This window comes from Molothrus ater, chromosome 4 (assembly GCF_012460135.2).
Source record: "Molothrus ater isolate BHLD 08-10-18 breed brown headed cowbird chromosome 4, BPBGC_Mater_1.1, whole genome shotgun sequence".
Classification (NCBI taxonomy): domain Eukaryota; kingdom Metazoa; phylum Chordata; class Aves; order Passeriformes; family Icteridae; genus Molothrus; species Molothrus ater.
This window is the reverse complement of record NC_050481.2, coordinates 40,829,432-40,846,276: the sequence shown is the minus strand read 5'-3', so window position 1 is coordinate 40,846,276 and position 16,845 is coordinate 40,829,432. Positions and strand designations below refer to the sequence as shown.

Genomic DNA, 16,845 nt, shown 5'->3' with positions numbered 1-16,845 from the left:
GGAAATAGCATTTTAAAATCTGAAGTTCTATTACTTATCTCAAGTCTTCTGACAACATACACTTTAAGAATCTACTTTTCCACAGCTGTCCCCATCTCCTTCTGCAGCCACCTTTTTTGTTATAGCTTAGTTACTCTCTTCTGCTGCAAGGTCCGAAACGCTGTGGAAAGCTGACCACAGCACAGATTCTTCCTTTTCATTTAATCCATAAGAGACCAGTAATTTCTCAATCATGCTTGCAGCACACTGCACTGTGGCATTTTTTCATCAGCGTCACTGGCAGGTAGTGACTATCCAGATTTTCTTACAGACACCCTCTCTATCCTTTGCAAGGGTGCAAAGCAGCTCTTTCTTCAGCATCTTTGCCCAAGAGGACAAGCCATGGTATGGAGTGGTGGCTCCTACAGAAGTCTATTCAACAGAGCTCTACAAAGCAAGAGCACAAGGGCAGAATGTGCATCCTGATCCCTTACAGACATATTGTCTTTCAGAGAAAATCTATTCCTAATGATCATTAATTTATTAATTTTTAAATAAGCTATAACATATAATTTATAATTTCTATTACATTATATAATTGTTATAATTCAATAAAATTAATAAAGTAATTTATTACTTTTTAAGCAACTCCACTCCAAAATGAGCTCTGTTTCCAGCACACTACATAATACATTCTTTTTGTTCCTTTTATCCACTCATGAATTCTGTCATATTCAATACAAAAGAGCCACAAAACCTATTGGCAATATCAAGCTAGAGACAAAAGATCATGAATCATCATCAAAAACCAACCATGCAACTATGAAATATTTCATTTGTGTTTAACTCTGCCAGTTACATACCTTCAATACCTTCAAAGGATTACACTGCTTTAAACCCTATTTTTCTGCACCCATGCTTTACAACTCTCTTGCTTTACATGACTTCTGTAGCTTCCTTGTCACCCTTCCTGCATCACAACAGTGCTGTTCTCTATAAAATTCAGGGTTCTTTAGAGCCCAGCATGTATGTCCAAGTGAACAGTGAGACAGCTTTTAAACAAATAAAATTTTAGCAGGACACCAGCCACAGACACAGCAGCCAGTTTAAGACTGGGTAAGACACTGCCTTGTGTCATCCTGGCCTTGGGGTGCAGCTGCTGCTTTCACTTCATGCCCAATGATGCAGCTGGTGCCTTTTCAGCACTCTAAGGAAATACAGAAAACAAGTATAACAAATTTAGAGAGCAGCTTGCTCCCTTCAGAGAAGAAATCTGCTCATGCATCTATTCTCATTATTTTTATACTACATGTTCTCTAAAGCACTGAAAACAACAGTCAGACGACAAGGAAGGAATAAAAAAAGAAGCAGAACATATTCAGGACAGAACCTTGCTACCGCTAAGTCATCCGCTACAATCATAAAACAAATCTCTTCTGATCAAATCAAATGCAGTGACCACAATGAGTCTGGTGCAAAACTGTAGAAATTTCTACTGGGTTTCCTAAATTAGTTCAGAAGAGCCAATTCCCAAGTTATTACAATGTGATTAAATGCCATTCCCATTGAAATTGAAGTTAAGTCTGCTCAACTACTCTTTTTAAACACTAAAGTGGAACAGTGTTGGGAGTAGAGAGCCAGAAGCTTATGTGGAGGTTCAGTGAGGACACCCCTCTAGACTCTTCCCTCATTCCTGCACATGTTCTACAGTAACTGCTATCCCTTTTTCCACATTCATGCATTGAGAGGTTCAGTGGCACCACCAGGGTCTGCAGGTCAGACTGGTTTCAAATCTGTAATTTGCAGAGCTTCATACTAGACAGTTTTTATATTGCTAAGATTCATTATACAACTTTATTAAAAATAACAAAAATCTGAATAACAAGGATTAAATGCCTACTCTTTTTTCTCAAAGCAATATTAAAAAACAGAGCATAAATATTCTATGCAAATGCAGACAGACTTCCAAGTTTCAACAAGAAGTAACAGTCCTTTCCTGAAAACCCTGGAGAAGCCACAACCACTACATCAATTTATAGTTAAATCCAAAACTCTCCTGTGACTGTATGAACAAATGAAACAAAGGTACAGCTACAACACTGCCTTGAGTTATTCTAGAGCAATAAGTATTACAACCCATAAAAGAGAAATACAAGGGTAAAGTGAATTGTGTTAGGATCCTGTAGGAAGAAACCACCTTCAAAAAGCCAAGAATCATTACCAGAATTCTGTGCTACTACAACACTAGATCTAACATGCATGATGGGGTTATAATAAGCTATACTTTTAGAAAAATTCTTTCAATAAAAAAAAATAGGAAAAAATGACAGACTATACCACAGCCAAACCTGTCAAAGTACCGTTCTAGAGAAGTAAATGCTAAATGCTTATTTACTTCTTACAGCCACTACCTTTTCCCCTTTGGCCAAAAGCCAATTCAGACAAAAAAAAAAAAAAACCAAAAACCAAAAACAAACAAAAAACAATGACAAAAACCGGAAAGAAAATTTAAAACCCCTACATTAAAGGTGGCTTTACAATTACTAATAAAATTACTAATAAATACTCTGAATATTCAGTTTTATAATTTCCAAGACATAAGCATTAAAATTGAAAGAGATGAAAGCCATTTTTCAATTATTGTATTTTAAATTTCATTAAGTTTTAGCTATACAAGAGGATGAGGTTTTATACTTATTAGCTTTACTGAAGTTTCTCACAACTGCTAATTCTTTACTTAGACCATGGTGTAAAAGGCTGACAAAATGATGCCTAAATGCCAACATTTCAGTGACTATGAACTAGTAATAGTGGTTTAAAGATTTCAGTGCTCTTCTAAAGTTTGTGTTTGGAAAACCACAAGCATTTCTTGGCTTACTTCCATATTCAAATTCTATGAAACTGACACGTTTAGTAGGCTAGATGCTATCATTGTGCATGGATGGATTGGTCATGTGCAAAAGGAATCCCTGATGGTGTCCCAATTCCCCAATCTTTAGTTCATTTTTATTAAAATTTTCCTGGCATTTGTGTCTTTACTGGTTTAATCTGCAGAAAAAAATTATGAAAATATATAAACAATGCATAAAAATGTGTTAAAAATATCTAAGAAACTTAGTAAAATAAAATCAGACAAATTTATGTCCAAATAATTTCTGGACCCTTTGCCAAGAGTTCTTAGCTTCAAGTGTTTGAGTCCCAATAGCACAGAGAACATAAATTCAAGTTGGTTTGCTGATATTGTGAACCAAAAAAAAATTGTTTTGAAAGTTCTATTAAAAAAAAATAAAAAATAAATAAATTTTAAAAACCTACCAGCTTTTCAAATAGAGAGCAGCAGGAGCTCTTTTTCTAAATGTCAATATGCATATATTAAGTTGGGAAATGAGACATAGTTTCTCCCAATCTTTCTATAAAGGGAAGTACAACCTTACATCCCCAACAGATTTAGATCCTAAGTGATCAACACAGATAGGCAAGATCTAATCCATAGAAAGAATCTAATTAAATACCCAAAATATTTCCAAAAAGTTCACCTCAAGGCAGGGTTGAAGGAAGACAACCCACTCCAAAAGAAGAGATGGCTCTCCAGCAGGAAATATGTTAAGATCTAAGAAGCAGGTGAATTTTCACAGCAGAACAATTTCAGCAGTAGAGCTCTGCCAGGATTTGAGCTATGGCCTGTACTTTTCTACTTACTCAAAAATGACCCAGTGAAGCAGCTAAGTGATATGAAGACCATTCTTCTTGGCACTGCTAAAACTGCAGAGACAAAGACTGACTGTGAAAAACAACAAAAAGACCGCAGGACTTGGAGCAATAAAAGCAGAAAATGAAATTCAGTTCCTGGGAGGCCAGCTACCCCCCAGCAGATCATTCTCCTGGCAGCTGCAGCCTCAACCCAAGCAGTACACACTGTGCACAGCAGCATCAGAGGGACTGAGCACAGCCTCTCTCAGGAGACCTCTTACCACACCACTGCGTGCATGGAATCCAGACAAGCAGCAGGTAGCACCAAAGAGTATTTGTAGAAGCGGCTTATCTTCTCTTTTTGTAAGGTAAACGAAGGTCAAACAAAAATCAAATCAATCTCTCAACAGAAAGCATGAAAAGTACATATTTCTATGTAAGCTATTCAAGTACTACCAGCTAAAAAGGAGGCTTGACAACTAAAGGCCTTTTCTTTCTGCCATACTCAAGAAGGAAAATCTTTGTAACCTTGCACTTGTTCTGATTTTGAACTCTTAGATTTCATAAGCCACAACACACTGTGGCAGGGCTAATTCACAGCTTCCCCCCCCCCCCCCCCTTGAATCTACAGCTAAGGCAAGCATCCTATTATTCATAATGAAGCAGCACTCTAATACACTGCTCTGCTCTTAATGGAAAATAACAAAGGCATTTAGGGCAGAGCTGTGAACCAACATATACAGAGCTCCTTCTTGGTGGTGTTTAGTGTGAGGCACACTGTAAAAGGATGATTCCCAACAATTTTAGTACAGCAAGACAAGAAGCTGTATAAGACACAGACAACTATTATCAGCCAGTGACTATCACAGGAAAACTATCTAAACATCTACTAGTTATTGAAATAAGACTGATGGTTGGAACAGAAACATGGATGACTCCTTCAGTTAAACCAAAGATCTTTACATTAACAGACCATGATGGGAACATCAGGAAAAACGCAGTAAAGCAAGGGGCAGCTTGAAGTGACACAGACCCTCAGGTGAAGCACACCAAACTCAGAGAGAAAAGACCACACAGCCTGGCTATAACACCAGCAAAAGCATGGCATGACTAACAGGCAGCTCTGGAGGGGGGCAAGGCCAACTTAATTACACAATGATGAAACAGAGCTGAAGAAATCAGAATTAACCAAAGGGCTGTCTCTTCACATCCAGCAACAGCATTTCTGACATCAGATGACATCATCCATGCGTCTCAAAGGTAATGTAAAAAGAAGTAAAATCTGTTAAGGGGAAAAAGAAAAAGCCCAGACAAAAAAACCCACATCCTAAAATCTCAAGAAGCACTAAGAGTCCAAACTGGTCCCCAAGACTGAAACCCCATTACAACTGAATGTCTCCTAGCTAAATGAATAAGGCTTTCTAAAGCATTTTTTTGAGTAGCACATTACACCTAGACAGCAAAAAGTTGTCAAAAATTCCTGGGACGACATTTATAAATGCTTTAATCCTAATCACTGCAAGATTGGAAACACAAATACAGATGGTATTTTTTATATTACTAGTAATAAAGTTTTATTTAACCACAAACTTGTGGGGGGAAAAAAAAAACAAAAAAAGAAAAAAAACCCAGCCATTCACATCAAGACAACTACAAATTTCAGAACTGTCACAGGCAAGAAGTCCTGTCTATTTTCATAGAGACTGATCATTTTGTGCTAATAAAAAATAAACTATTGCTTTTGGGATTGCATTCAGTATTTCAAAATGATTGCATTCAGTATCTTAAACTGAAGATGACTCAGTCACCTTTCAAACCAAAACCACTTTGTATGGTAGAGCAAAAAGTACAGCCTCATCTTTGTCAAACTGCAAAACAGAGAAGTTGGCTTCATCACTTAGGCCTGGAAGAAATAAAACAAAATCTGACAAGTTTGCTTTCCAAAATTCAGCGTGAGAATGGAGGGTAAAAGCTACTCTGAAAAAAAAAAAAATAGCAGAAAGGCATGAGCTGTCACAGCATAAGGTATTTAACTCTGAAAAATGAATCATTTAAGTATTAGTAACTTTCTTTCAGCCTGAGTAGGGATGGCCTCATGCATCCATCTCAATGACATAGGTAGGTAGTGCTCTAATTTTATAATTTTGCTACATACCCTGCTAACAGCTATTCACAAAAATAACTTCAAAAACATAACAAGGTGTCATAAGACAACCAACCCATTTAAAGCAATGATAATTTTCAAAGATAGTCTTAATTTATGAAAAATACAGGAAAAAGTGCTGCAAAGAAATCCTAAAGGAAAAAGTCTTCAAAATTAGATAAAATATTTACAAAAGGTTGATATACTCTATCAGTCAGAAATACAAATATTGATTTTAGATTCAGTTTTAATGGCAAGAATTGCACTAAATGGGAAGACTGTATGCAAGAACCTACAAGATTTCTCAGTTCAGGAAAACCCAGTCAAGAATATTTAAGTGTTACCCCTTTGCTTTGTGCATAAGTATTAAGGACTATATTTCAATGTATTTCTGTAAAAACCAGCCACTACAATGACAAGATACCAGCTGAATAGCAAAAGCAACATCACATTACCTACTACAGTGGATTTCTTCAGAAGACTAAGACCTTGCCATTACATTTTATATCATGGAAGAAACCAGGGTCATATTCTAAAGTCTTGGAATATTGTGCAGTTATGGTTTGCTAAAAGGACAAGAGACATTCAGACTCTAACGCTCCTAAGACTCACCTTCTTTCAGTGCTTTATCCATATTGTGAGAAATAACCACTCTCCTTGATTGGATTGAATCATGAAAGCTTCCAGACCAATTACTCTGAAATTAAAACAGAATATATATCATAAGAGGAAGAAATAAACTAAAAGTTACAGAAGGAATAGAACTGGAATTCTAGGCAATAGTAATGTATCATTTGGTCTTTATGCAAATATTGTCACCTCATATGGTAAAAGAGAGGAGTGTCAACTGTCTATGAGGTTATTATACATTGTTTATTAAGTACATATTAATACTTGTGTATCACACGTTGTTCAACTTGCAAAATTATCTTAAGTGAAGTTTTTTGGGTAGAAAGGGGCTGTATTCATTTGCAAGACAGTGCACTGAGAATAGGACATGCACGTAACAAAACAACTAGAACTCTTTTATTCTGTATTTTCACAGCAAATAGAACCTTTGAATAGTCTGCTGTGACAATGGACTTCATTTATCCTTGTAAACTACTTTTAAAACAAAAGAGAAGCCTTTATATCTCCTTTATATCTCCTATTTGGTTCACATTTTTTTGGGCTTCTTTCTTCAAAGATACTTCTGGCCCTCTGCATTTTAAGCTGCTGTCCTACACAAATATTTGTCTTTATTGGAGTATTCACTCCCACAGTGTCCAAACAGGTGGGCGGATGGAGAAACATTTTTCAGGGTATAGATAAAGAACAGTGACTCATGATGTATTTATATAGAAAGGAGTATAATTCAAAACAGAAATAGAAACTGTTCCCACTGTCAATCTGCTTGGAGCTCACTCTACTTCCTAAGGGGAAAGCACTTCAGAAACATCCCCATCCCTCCAACATTCACCACACAGAGAATAGGAAAGCAGCAAAAACGTGAAGAAAAAACAGTTTAATGTTCTTAAAGGTAATATACTGTTATTTCAGCCAATTTGCAGGCTAATAATCTGTATTTTGGTTTAATGTTTTTTGTCTACTTCAGATGCGTGCATGGAGAGTCTAACAAAGTTCATCTAATAGAATCTAGATAAAGGAGTCTGTGCACTACTTTTAACAGTAAAATGAAGCTTTTCAGGCTCACTCACACCTATCACACAGCAAAGTGACTTGGAAAGGTACTTTCCATGCCTTGAGTGCCCCCCTGCCCACAGCTGATTTGTTCCACCTTTTGGATGAATGCAGCAACACTCCCCAGAGTTCTTCCAGTCACAATTCTGAGACCATGACTGTGGTCTTTGCTCTGATTTCTTCCCTCCTCCACAACACTACCAATGGCAGGAGCAGCAAGACTTCAGCACATTTGCCTCCATCTGCAGTCCCCCCTCACTATTAAGACTATAGTTAATGAGGAGTGAGAACAGAGTATTTTGTGAACCACTATAGATTTCCAAGCCCCTTTTTGATCTGACCACTGCTAAAAGCTTCAGCCATACCCAGCTAAACAGTAAGGAAAAGTATTTTTTCTCTTTGTAAGGTCACCTAACACTATTTGTAAGGCTCCAATACATCATCTCTGGCTGCTAATGTAATCACACTTCCTCAACACTGTTCAAAGCTGTGTTAATGCCAGTCACAAAATTATTTCAGGATTTTTCTGCTTTATCTGCAGCAGGAAGCTGCACTATTTAAAAAATTAAAAAGAGAAGACTCACAGAGATGTGAAATACCCCAAGTACTTTAGGGGAAGGGAAAACCCAATTAAACAAACTCACTCAGGTCTTTCTGTGAAGAAAGAACTCCTAAACACGAGCCAACAATCCTGACTCAAGATCCATGCTCAACACACTCCATTTTCCTTAACACTCATGCCAGCTTAGGTATCCTACAATCCTTCTGCTGAACTGAGTCCTACCTGCATGGAGATCAGTGACCTCAAGCTAACTTAGGCATCAACAGTTGCATCACATACATTTCAGGAGGCATTTTTTATGGCCTAAAGCATCAGTAAGTGCTCAAATGTAGTGCTCACCAAATTATTCCTTTCAAAACTAGTTTAAACACAAGTTAAAAAAAAAAAAAAGGAAAGCAACCTTCAGAGGGGATCAGGGGATCTATAGTTGCAAGAAGTAGCTTGTTCCACTATTAACTTATGATTCTAGTTGGGTTCCTTCAGGATTAAGAACTCAACTTCAGGGAGCCCTTACTGCTGTCTCCAACTACTGAATGACAGGATACAGAGAAAAGGGAGCCAGACTCTTCTTGCAGATGCACGGGACATTAGGAAACATTGCAACACAGGAAATTTCCATCACAAGACAAAACTATTTTAATCACGAGGCTGCTCAAGTATCAGAATAGGAGTGCTGACAGGCTGTGGGGTCTCCATCTCTCAATCTTCCTCACTCTGAGCAAGAGAGTGAACTAGATGTCCCCCAGATATTCCTTCCAACCTGAACTATTCATGATCCTTGATGACCCTTCAGAGAGCTGTTAATTTAATTTCATTATTAATAATATATCAGATCTAAAGGTGCCTTGTCTAAAACAAGTGATCAAACTCATTTTTTTTCCCATTTTATGAACTTCATTTAGCAGAACCAAGACCTAAGCCTTGTTAGTTTAGATTTGCTTTCAAAAAGTACTGTTTCTGTGACAATAAAAGTGATGAATTAATTAAATAAGCAGGCACTCCCAAGTTAGATGACATATGGCAGTAAACACCTTAAAAACAACAGTAACAACCTGGTAATGCTGATAACCAACATCTGTGATAACAGAAGGATTTCAGAAAATTCACAGTCCAAGCTCAGCTCTAACAGCTGAGAGAATGAAAAATACAGCATATTTCACTGAAAGACTTTCTTCCCACCCCTGACTCAAGTCAGATGCAGGGCATATGTAGAAAACAGTTTCAGCTAGAAAGCTTAGATTTGAATGTTTTCACATTTTTCTTCATGTCATTCATCTAAAGAAAAATGGTGCCAGGCTTCATGAAATAGTTGGCATAACCCTGACTGAGCCAAAAACATTTGTAAATGGATTTAACACAGTCAAAGCTCTAGTTTAGATGCTCTTTTATGCAGATTAAAACCTGGCATGTTCCTCTAAGTCCTGACTTGCGCTATCATAGCCCTCAATGATGTCTCTTTTTTTAATTGGTGTCAAGACAATTGGGTTCCTGTCTGTAGATTTCATTGGTAAGTAATGACAGAAACCAGACTGAAACATAAATAAAACTTAACAAAAGGACTTGAAGGGGTAGGGGTGGAGAACACTTTGAATGTACATGCTAAGAATGAAGTTGCTAACAAACAGGGAGGCCTGTTTCCTGGAACTCTTGAAGTTTTCTTCAGTTTTGACTTTGCTTAGAGGCTGAAAAAAAAGGATGTGTGCATTTCCTGTAGACTTCTGAACAACACTCATTGTTTGATCCTTTTGAAAACTATTTATGATGAAGAAAACAACAGTCTGAATCGGTCAAGAAACAAAAAGGCTGACATTGAACCTGAAATTCTGTCCTAGGTTCAGTCTCCTACAGATTCAAAAATTAAGTAAATGTCATTTATTGGTTTAAACTATATAAGTAATTTTAAATTAGCTCTGAAGACAACAATAAATGTTAAATGAAAAAGAATTAAGAAATTATTTCAGCAACAATACTCAACAAATGGCAAAGCACAGAGAACACAGGAGTACTTTCCACTATCAAGAAATTCATTTGCAACACTTTGTATCAAATGCAATTTTTAAAACATAGCAGCAGAAAGCCAGGCACCTGCTACAGGCACACCACATGCAGCCTTACTCTGCCATGGAATTGAGGCCAGAAGCAGAGAAAAATCTACAATTATTCCTATTACATTAACTCAATTGCAACAAAACTAGAGCAGAGATCACAACAGATGCCACAATATAAATGGGCATTGTGGATGAGACAGTTTAATCACTGATCTAAAAGGGAAAGGCTGCATCTAATTCAGCATATAGAAACCAACCAGTTACTCATAGTTACTATTTCCTCCCACTGTTGCCCTATTAACTTTCCTCTTATCTTTGTAAAACATACATTAACATCGGACTGGACCTTGATAACAAAGAGTCACAGCCTCAAACAATACTTCACTGAACTCTTCATAAATTCATATTTAACAGACATGGATAGATGTGTTTTTATCCACATATTACTTCATATAGATGTTCTTATCCCAACATTATTTCAACTAATGATGCAAAAACAAATTTATGTTCACAAGAGTTGATATTTTTTAATCTTTACTTATAGTCTATTTAAGATTACAAGGCATATATATATGTGTCACAGTCAGCATTAACAGATACCATAACTACCAATTTAAAAGTCAACATACTTAAAGCATGTTAATCCTATTATCTTAAGCATCATTATCTTGGTAATTATTTTATTATATCATCTCATTATTTCTACTAATGTAGTAGCTCCTAGAATATGTAAACTCTGTTTATCATATAGGGATCTTCAATCTTAGCTGTTTAAAACTGGTAAAACTGCAGCACTGTAAAAAGTTCGTAATCAGGATAGAACTTTCTTCACTTGAGATTTCATAGAATATCAGACAGATAAGAATAAGAATATGAAAATGAAACATTTCTCAGGTACTACCTTCATTCCATAAGTACAGCTAAGAAATAATAGGTAAGCTAGCATTCAAATCACTGCTCAGCAAGAAATACAGCATTATCCTGTGCTGGAATTTTTAATATTGCCATCAAAATAAAGCCTCAAATGAATTCTCAAGGTACAGGCATAGCCCCAATTTACTGAACATTTCCACACTCTCCTCCTCTGTAAAAAGAAATGACAAGAACCTATGGTCTATACTTCAAGGCCAAAAGAGCCATATGGTATGAAAACTAAATTGCTGGCAAGCCAGAAAAGCCAGCACAAAATCATGCTTGAGTTGCAGAGTCTCAGCTTAGCAACCAGAGAGAAACTCCTGAGAGGCCTATTGATATAGCCTCCCTGCACATGACTTTTTACCATACATACATTTTACAGGGTGTTCTGTTTTCAAGAGCACCACAAAACATGCCACATGAACCATCATCATTCATTTTATTACCATTACCTTGTTCTGTTTCACTGTGCATATTTAATAGGGGAAAATGGTATAGAATGACTGGTCACAAAAACCTCCCATAGACACAACACAAATCTGTTCCCCTCATGACTACATGATTTCTTTATCTTTTTAGCCACTTGAAGTAACAGCCTGGGAGAGGATACAGTGTTCTATGTAACTGGCTCTTTCCTTAGGTAACTTCTGCTGCTGTGCTTTGCAGAGAGCAAGAAACCAAGACTTGGCAATACAAGAGAACTTGATGCGATTTTCAGAATGTTTCTGATGCATGCCTACACTATTTTCAATGTCAAAGCATACCTTGAATGCAGGATGTCTTCACTCTTGACCTTATTACACAGGTTTTATAGCCACCCTTAGGATCTCCCTGCAAGAGACTTGGACAGTAAGATCTCTAGGAGCCCACCATCCATCCTTATTGACTCAGCAGAGCTTGGTTATCAGGAGAAATGAGCTAGCTCCCTAGTTATGTTTTGAATCATAGAACACTGTTCATGTGAGCCCTACAAAGGTAAAAACAGCCCATCAGCAAATATGAGATGTCAATCCAACACAAAGTTGAGAAAATTAAATGTCAAGAACAATAAAATGCAGAGCTGACAAAAAAGATCCAATGAAAGGAATCAGAAAATTCTTGCATGACAAGACAAGAAATCTCTAAATATACATGATGAATAAAAGAAATCTCTAAACATACATGATGATGAAAAATGTGTGGAAAACTAAGTCTGCTCACTGCTAAGGAGTTATGGGACAAAGAAGTGAGTATCAGAGTCTGAAAAACATTTAATTTCCTGAGGTCAGTCTCCTGTAATAAAGTTATCACTCCAAAGTTACACCTGCAGGTAAACAACATATGCAGTCCTAACAAAGTTCCAATTCTGAAAAGGCTTATAAATCCCAAATTATAACAGATGTTCCACAGATCCCTAAAAATAAACTGTACCAGAAATGCCCAAACCACAGGCCCCTGCTGAACTATAGCAGAACACTTGCAATTCATGCAACCTTCCCTTAACATTTTAAAATATTCATGGAATTGGTAGAAATTGCTGAAATATATTTTTATTATTTTGATTTCATGACTTTCCTAGTAGTAACTCAACCATATCAACAAAGGCTCATTATTGACCTGCCTATAAATGAGACAGAACTAAGAATAAATGCATGAGACTCTGAGTTCTGTTAAAAACGCACTAAACATATCTTCTCCTTTCAATCCAGAAACAGCCCATCAATTAAAAGACTGGCACTAGATCAGAATATCTGCTTGCAAGCCCAAAACAGTCTAAAGTGTGACAAAAGTGCCACAACCAGAGGCTGTTGTTTTTACAAAAATCCTGCAATATCAGAGCTCTAAATATCCCCTATGCAGTCAGAGAATGAGACAGACCATAGAAGATGCTTGGCTTTAGATTTAGAAAAACCCATAAAAGCTTTTAAAGTCTTACTAAGGCATACAGATCAAAATTTGAAGGATTTAGGAAGCTTCTCCTCTCCCTCACAATTCCTCCAAACTATTTATTACCTCAAGAATTCTTTTGCATCCCACTTGAAATTTATGCCCACAGATGGCAACCCTTCCACTTTCCACAGCTGCTGGGGCTCCTCCAAGCTTACCTTCACATGCTTCATCTCATGGCAAAAGTCCAACAGAGAAGGAAAATAAAACTGTGTCCTTTCTCTCTGCTTCCCTTATGTTCTTCACAAAGGGCAGAGCACTCAGCTTGGCTACTATGACAAATACTCAACCTCAGTTAAGCTGCCATCACATTTGAAAGACTGGGACCATTTCCATTTCACTATACATCCTCCTACAGCTTGAATAAAAAGCAGTACTATGTTCCAGGATCCAGATACTTCAAAGACAAGCTGATCCAATGAAAAAAAGCTTTACCTATGCCCCCTGCACTAATGGCAAATTCACAAAAATACGCGTTCAAGGATGGAACAAGGCTTTAGGAACATAAAATATGATCACATGTAGTGTGATTTGGCTTTAGGGCCAGAAAGGGAGAGTGTTACTTTACTCACGCAAAATTGAGAGCTATTAAACTGTAGTAAACAATAGTGACCAAATATGTCAGGAGATGAGTTTTAAAGAAATACTAAAGTAATTGACAACTGTTAATTGTAGGAAACTAAAGACAGGACATTAAAATCCATGTACCCTTTTCACTGGGAAAAAAAGCACATTCACTATCCTTCTGTTAGTGTTGCAGAAAGACTAGGTAGATCCTTTTTTATACAGAGTATCATTCACTTAGTCTGAATTTAAAATACAGTACTTAAATCTAATAAACTAATAATTGTTTTTTGCATTATTTAAAAGAAGTTGATAACCAAGCTCTCTGTTACTTGAAGCTTTTGCTTTGAATCAGAGTCAAAACATTATGCTGAAAAGAAAACCCCATCTTGGCCAGTTTTTTTGGCAGAGAAACAACTCACATGAACGTGGGAAAAGTTTTCCTTCCCCTTCCCACTAACTTGGTTAACATGGTTCTTCACATGAGTCAAAGCCATCTCCCTCTACAACCAGACAAGGTAAAAGGAGTTTTGGAAGCAAACTCCAATTTTAAAGGGTTACATATGTTCTTACCCAGGGCCATCTTTGCTATGAACAAGTCCACTGGTACTTGAGAAGTGAAAATCCCCTTTAAAACAGACAAAACAGACACTCTCACTAAAGTACAATTGAGTCATCATGTCTTTCTGCAGTCTTGCATTTTGCTGTTCTCCACCACCACAAATCATCTTGTCCTAAAACAGCTCCTGCAAAGTGCTGAAAAATACCTGACAATAATAAAATGTACAATTTCAAGGACTCATTCAATTGCAATTATTTCAATATCAATAGAAACTATTTACCAATATTATCAGTACCTGCAAGTACTTAAAGTATTAAGTAAGACCTTATTATGAGTTGCCTGTACACCTCTCTTCCAACAAAAGAGAGATTTTTATGTGGAAGCCAGGAGACTGCCCAGATAGTTTTTATGAACAGAGCTACAGAAAGAATACATTGAAAGCACAATTTATCATAGGGATATAAATCACACAGCTTGCTTTGCAATTCTCAGCAGATTTCAAGTGTTCTTTCTGAGATACCTGACTTCAGAAGGAAGTCTTGACCTTTCAAGTCGCAAAGGAGTTACACAAAAAATGGACAAAGCACAGCTTTATGTTCGAGAAGATTGCTTCTCTAGTTGGAACTTCAGGCAAAATGAAAGAAAAATATATGTAACTTGCTCTTCTGAAATCCAAACCTGCAACACGGCACTTCCTCACTTATATTCCTCACTTGCACGAACAGGTCCATGAAAATCAACAGCACTGAACTCTCACATGCTAAGTGGTTGCTGAATTGAGAATGTACAAAAAACTCCCTTTATTCAGCTCAGCATGAGGGACTCCATTCAACTCCCCTTTGAAGTTGGTCAAGAGTACTCCCACTAGCTTTCCAAGAGCTGAGTCTGACTACAACTAGAGTAAACACTTATTCCTGAATACTTACTATTTCCTCATTCGTTAACCCCAATGTGAAAAATCACACAAAGAATGAAAAGTGAATTGTCTAAATTTTGTACATACAACACATGAAGAGTGAGATGCCAGTCAAAATAAGGTTTTTACCTCACATTTTTTCCATTATTAGGCCAAAAGGTAGTTCTTCCTTCTTCTTGAGGAAAAGAAAAAACAAGGCTGAAAAAAATTATAGCTTTACTGTCATACTACTACTGGCTCCCAGAAAAGACAAAAGGATCATAAGGCTGTATGAAAAGTATGAGAGTAACAACTGAATGACAAAAAAGCAGTGTAAATGCAAAAGGATGTAAAATTAAAAGACAAACTAAATTAGGAAGTTTTAGTGAATGGCCTACATTTCTCCAGGCTGCCTATCCAGACAATTTTATTTTCTTCACCTACGTTTTGCTGAAGCTCCAATTAGAAAGTCTGCTACACATACACAAAATCATGTTCAGAAAAACTCTTCAAGAAGCTTTTCCGTCCTGAAGCCACTTGGTACCAGAAAGAAATCAATAAAACTATAAATTGAAGGTATGAGAAACCCAATTAAGATGCCTGGCATTACATCTTCTAAATAGAAAGGGTAAAATGACTCACTCCTTTTTTCAACATCCCTTTCATGTAAGTAAACTTTTGGGAACAGTGCAAAGAGGGAGGAAAGAAAAAACTGAATGGAGTCAGGGAGAGGGTAACAAAACAATCCTGGGAAAAGGGTTCTAGCAGGTACTGCTGCCTTACCAGTGAATTTTAAATACCAAATTTCAATTCCCTTCTGAATCAACAAACACATCCCATAGAGCTACAATAAATGCAAACACTATAAATTAGATAACACAACAGCAGGTGTGCACTATTTATATATACAAATCCAACAGATGAACAAAACATCTTCAAGAGAAATGCACAGTAACACATCACAAAGAGAAAGTGCAGATGGTACAGTAGCAGAAGTGGCTATTTGTCTCTGGACAGTTCTACTTTCACTGCTGTTCTGTAGGCTTATGTTTTTCAGTAGGCTTACATTTTTCACAAAGGAGGAGACCTTTGAAAAGAAATTAATTTTTTTTTTCCTTCAAATGTTGGCTTCCAAATTAAATTGGCTGTTTCACAAACCTGAAAGTTGCTCCTCATCGTGTCAGCAGGGAGATTTCGATTGCTAAGTTTATGTATAGATATGTTTGGTACTATGTAAAAGTAAGCTAACTCACCTGATGCTCAGATAAGTATAGAAGTACATAAATGCCACTGGAGCTATGGCATTGACACTGAAACTGAAAAATTCTTGTAAATCTCAAAGGAACAGGAATTCTTGTTTTGATAATCAATTGATCCACTTACATATTTTTTCTGTTTGGTGTAACACAGCTATATTGCTAAAAACAAAAGCATATAGTCCTTTACTCGAAGGTGCTTATGCACCCAACACACATTTGTTACCTAGCACTCCTCTGACAAAATCCAGCTGAACAATCCCTAGCTGTACCCACCTTTTGCTTACCACTTGTGTGTTACACCTTCTTACTTCCCACCTTAACGCTCATACACATTATTTGTTCTTCACTTCCTTCAGAAAGTGGAGTATGATATTGAGTGTTCAAAGCAAAGAGGATGTTTAAAAAAATCTACCAATAAGACAAAATGACTATCAGACAGAGACACACATATATCCTAAATGCACCTTTGCAAGTTGTACTATTCAGGGAATTCAACAACCCCCAGCCAAATGATCCCTACGGGCAACAATACTCTGCCAGCCTTCCATTAAATGCAGACGGGAAAAGCACATTGCTCCCAAACACAGGCTCCTTCTCTCCCTAGGTCAAAGAATGAAGGAAT

At 36.9% G+C, this 16,845-nt stretch overlaps 1 protein-coding gene across 1 annotated transcript in view; it reads right to left on the bottom strand.

The window, feature by feature from the left end:
• SNX25 (sorting nexin 25) overlaps positions 1-16,845 on the bottom strand; it is an 82,658-nt gene that overhangs the window by 63,828 nt on the left and 1,985 nt on the right. Inside the window, exon 2 of the mRNA XM_036382011.2 lies at positions 6,425-6,509. Coding sequence (XP_036237904.2) covers positions 6,425-6,509 — 85 coding nt within the window. The remainder of the gene's footprint in view (positions 1-6,424; positions 6,510-16,845) is intronic.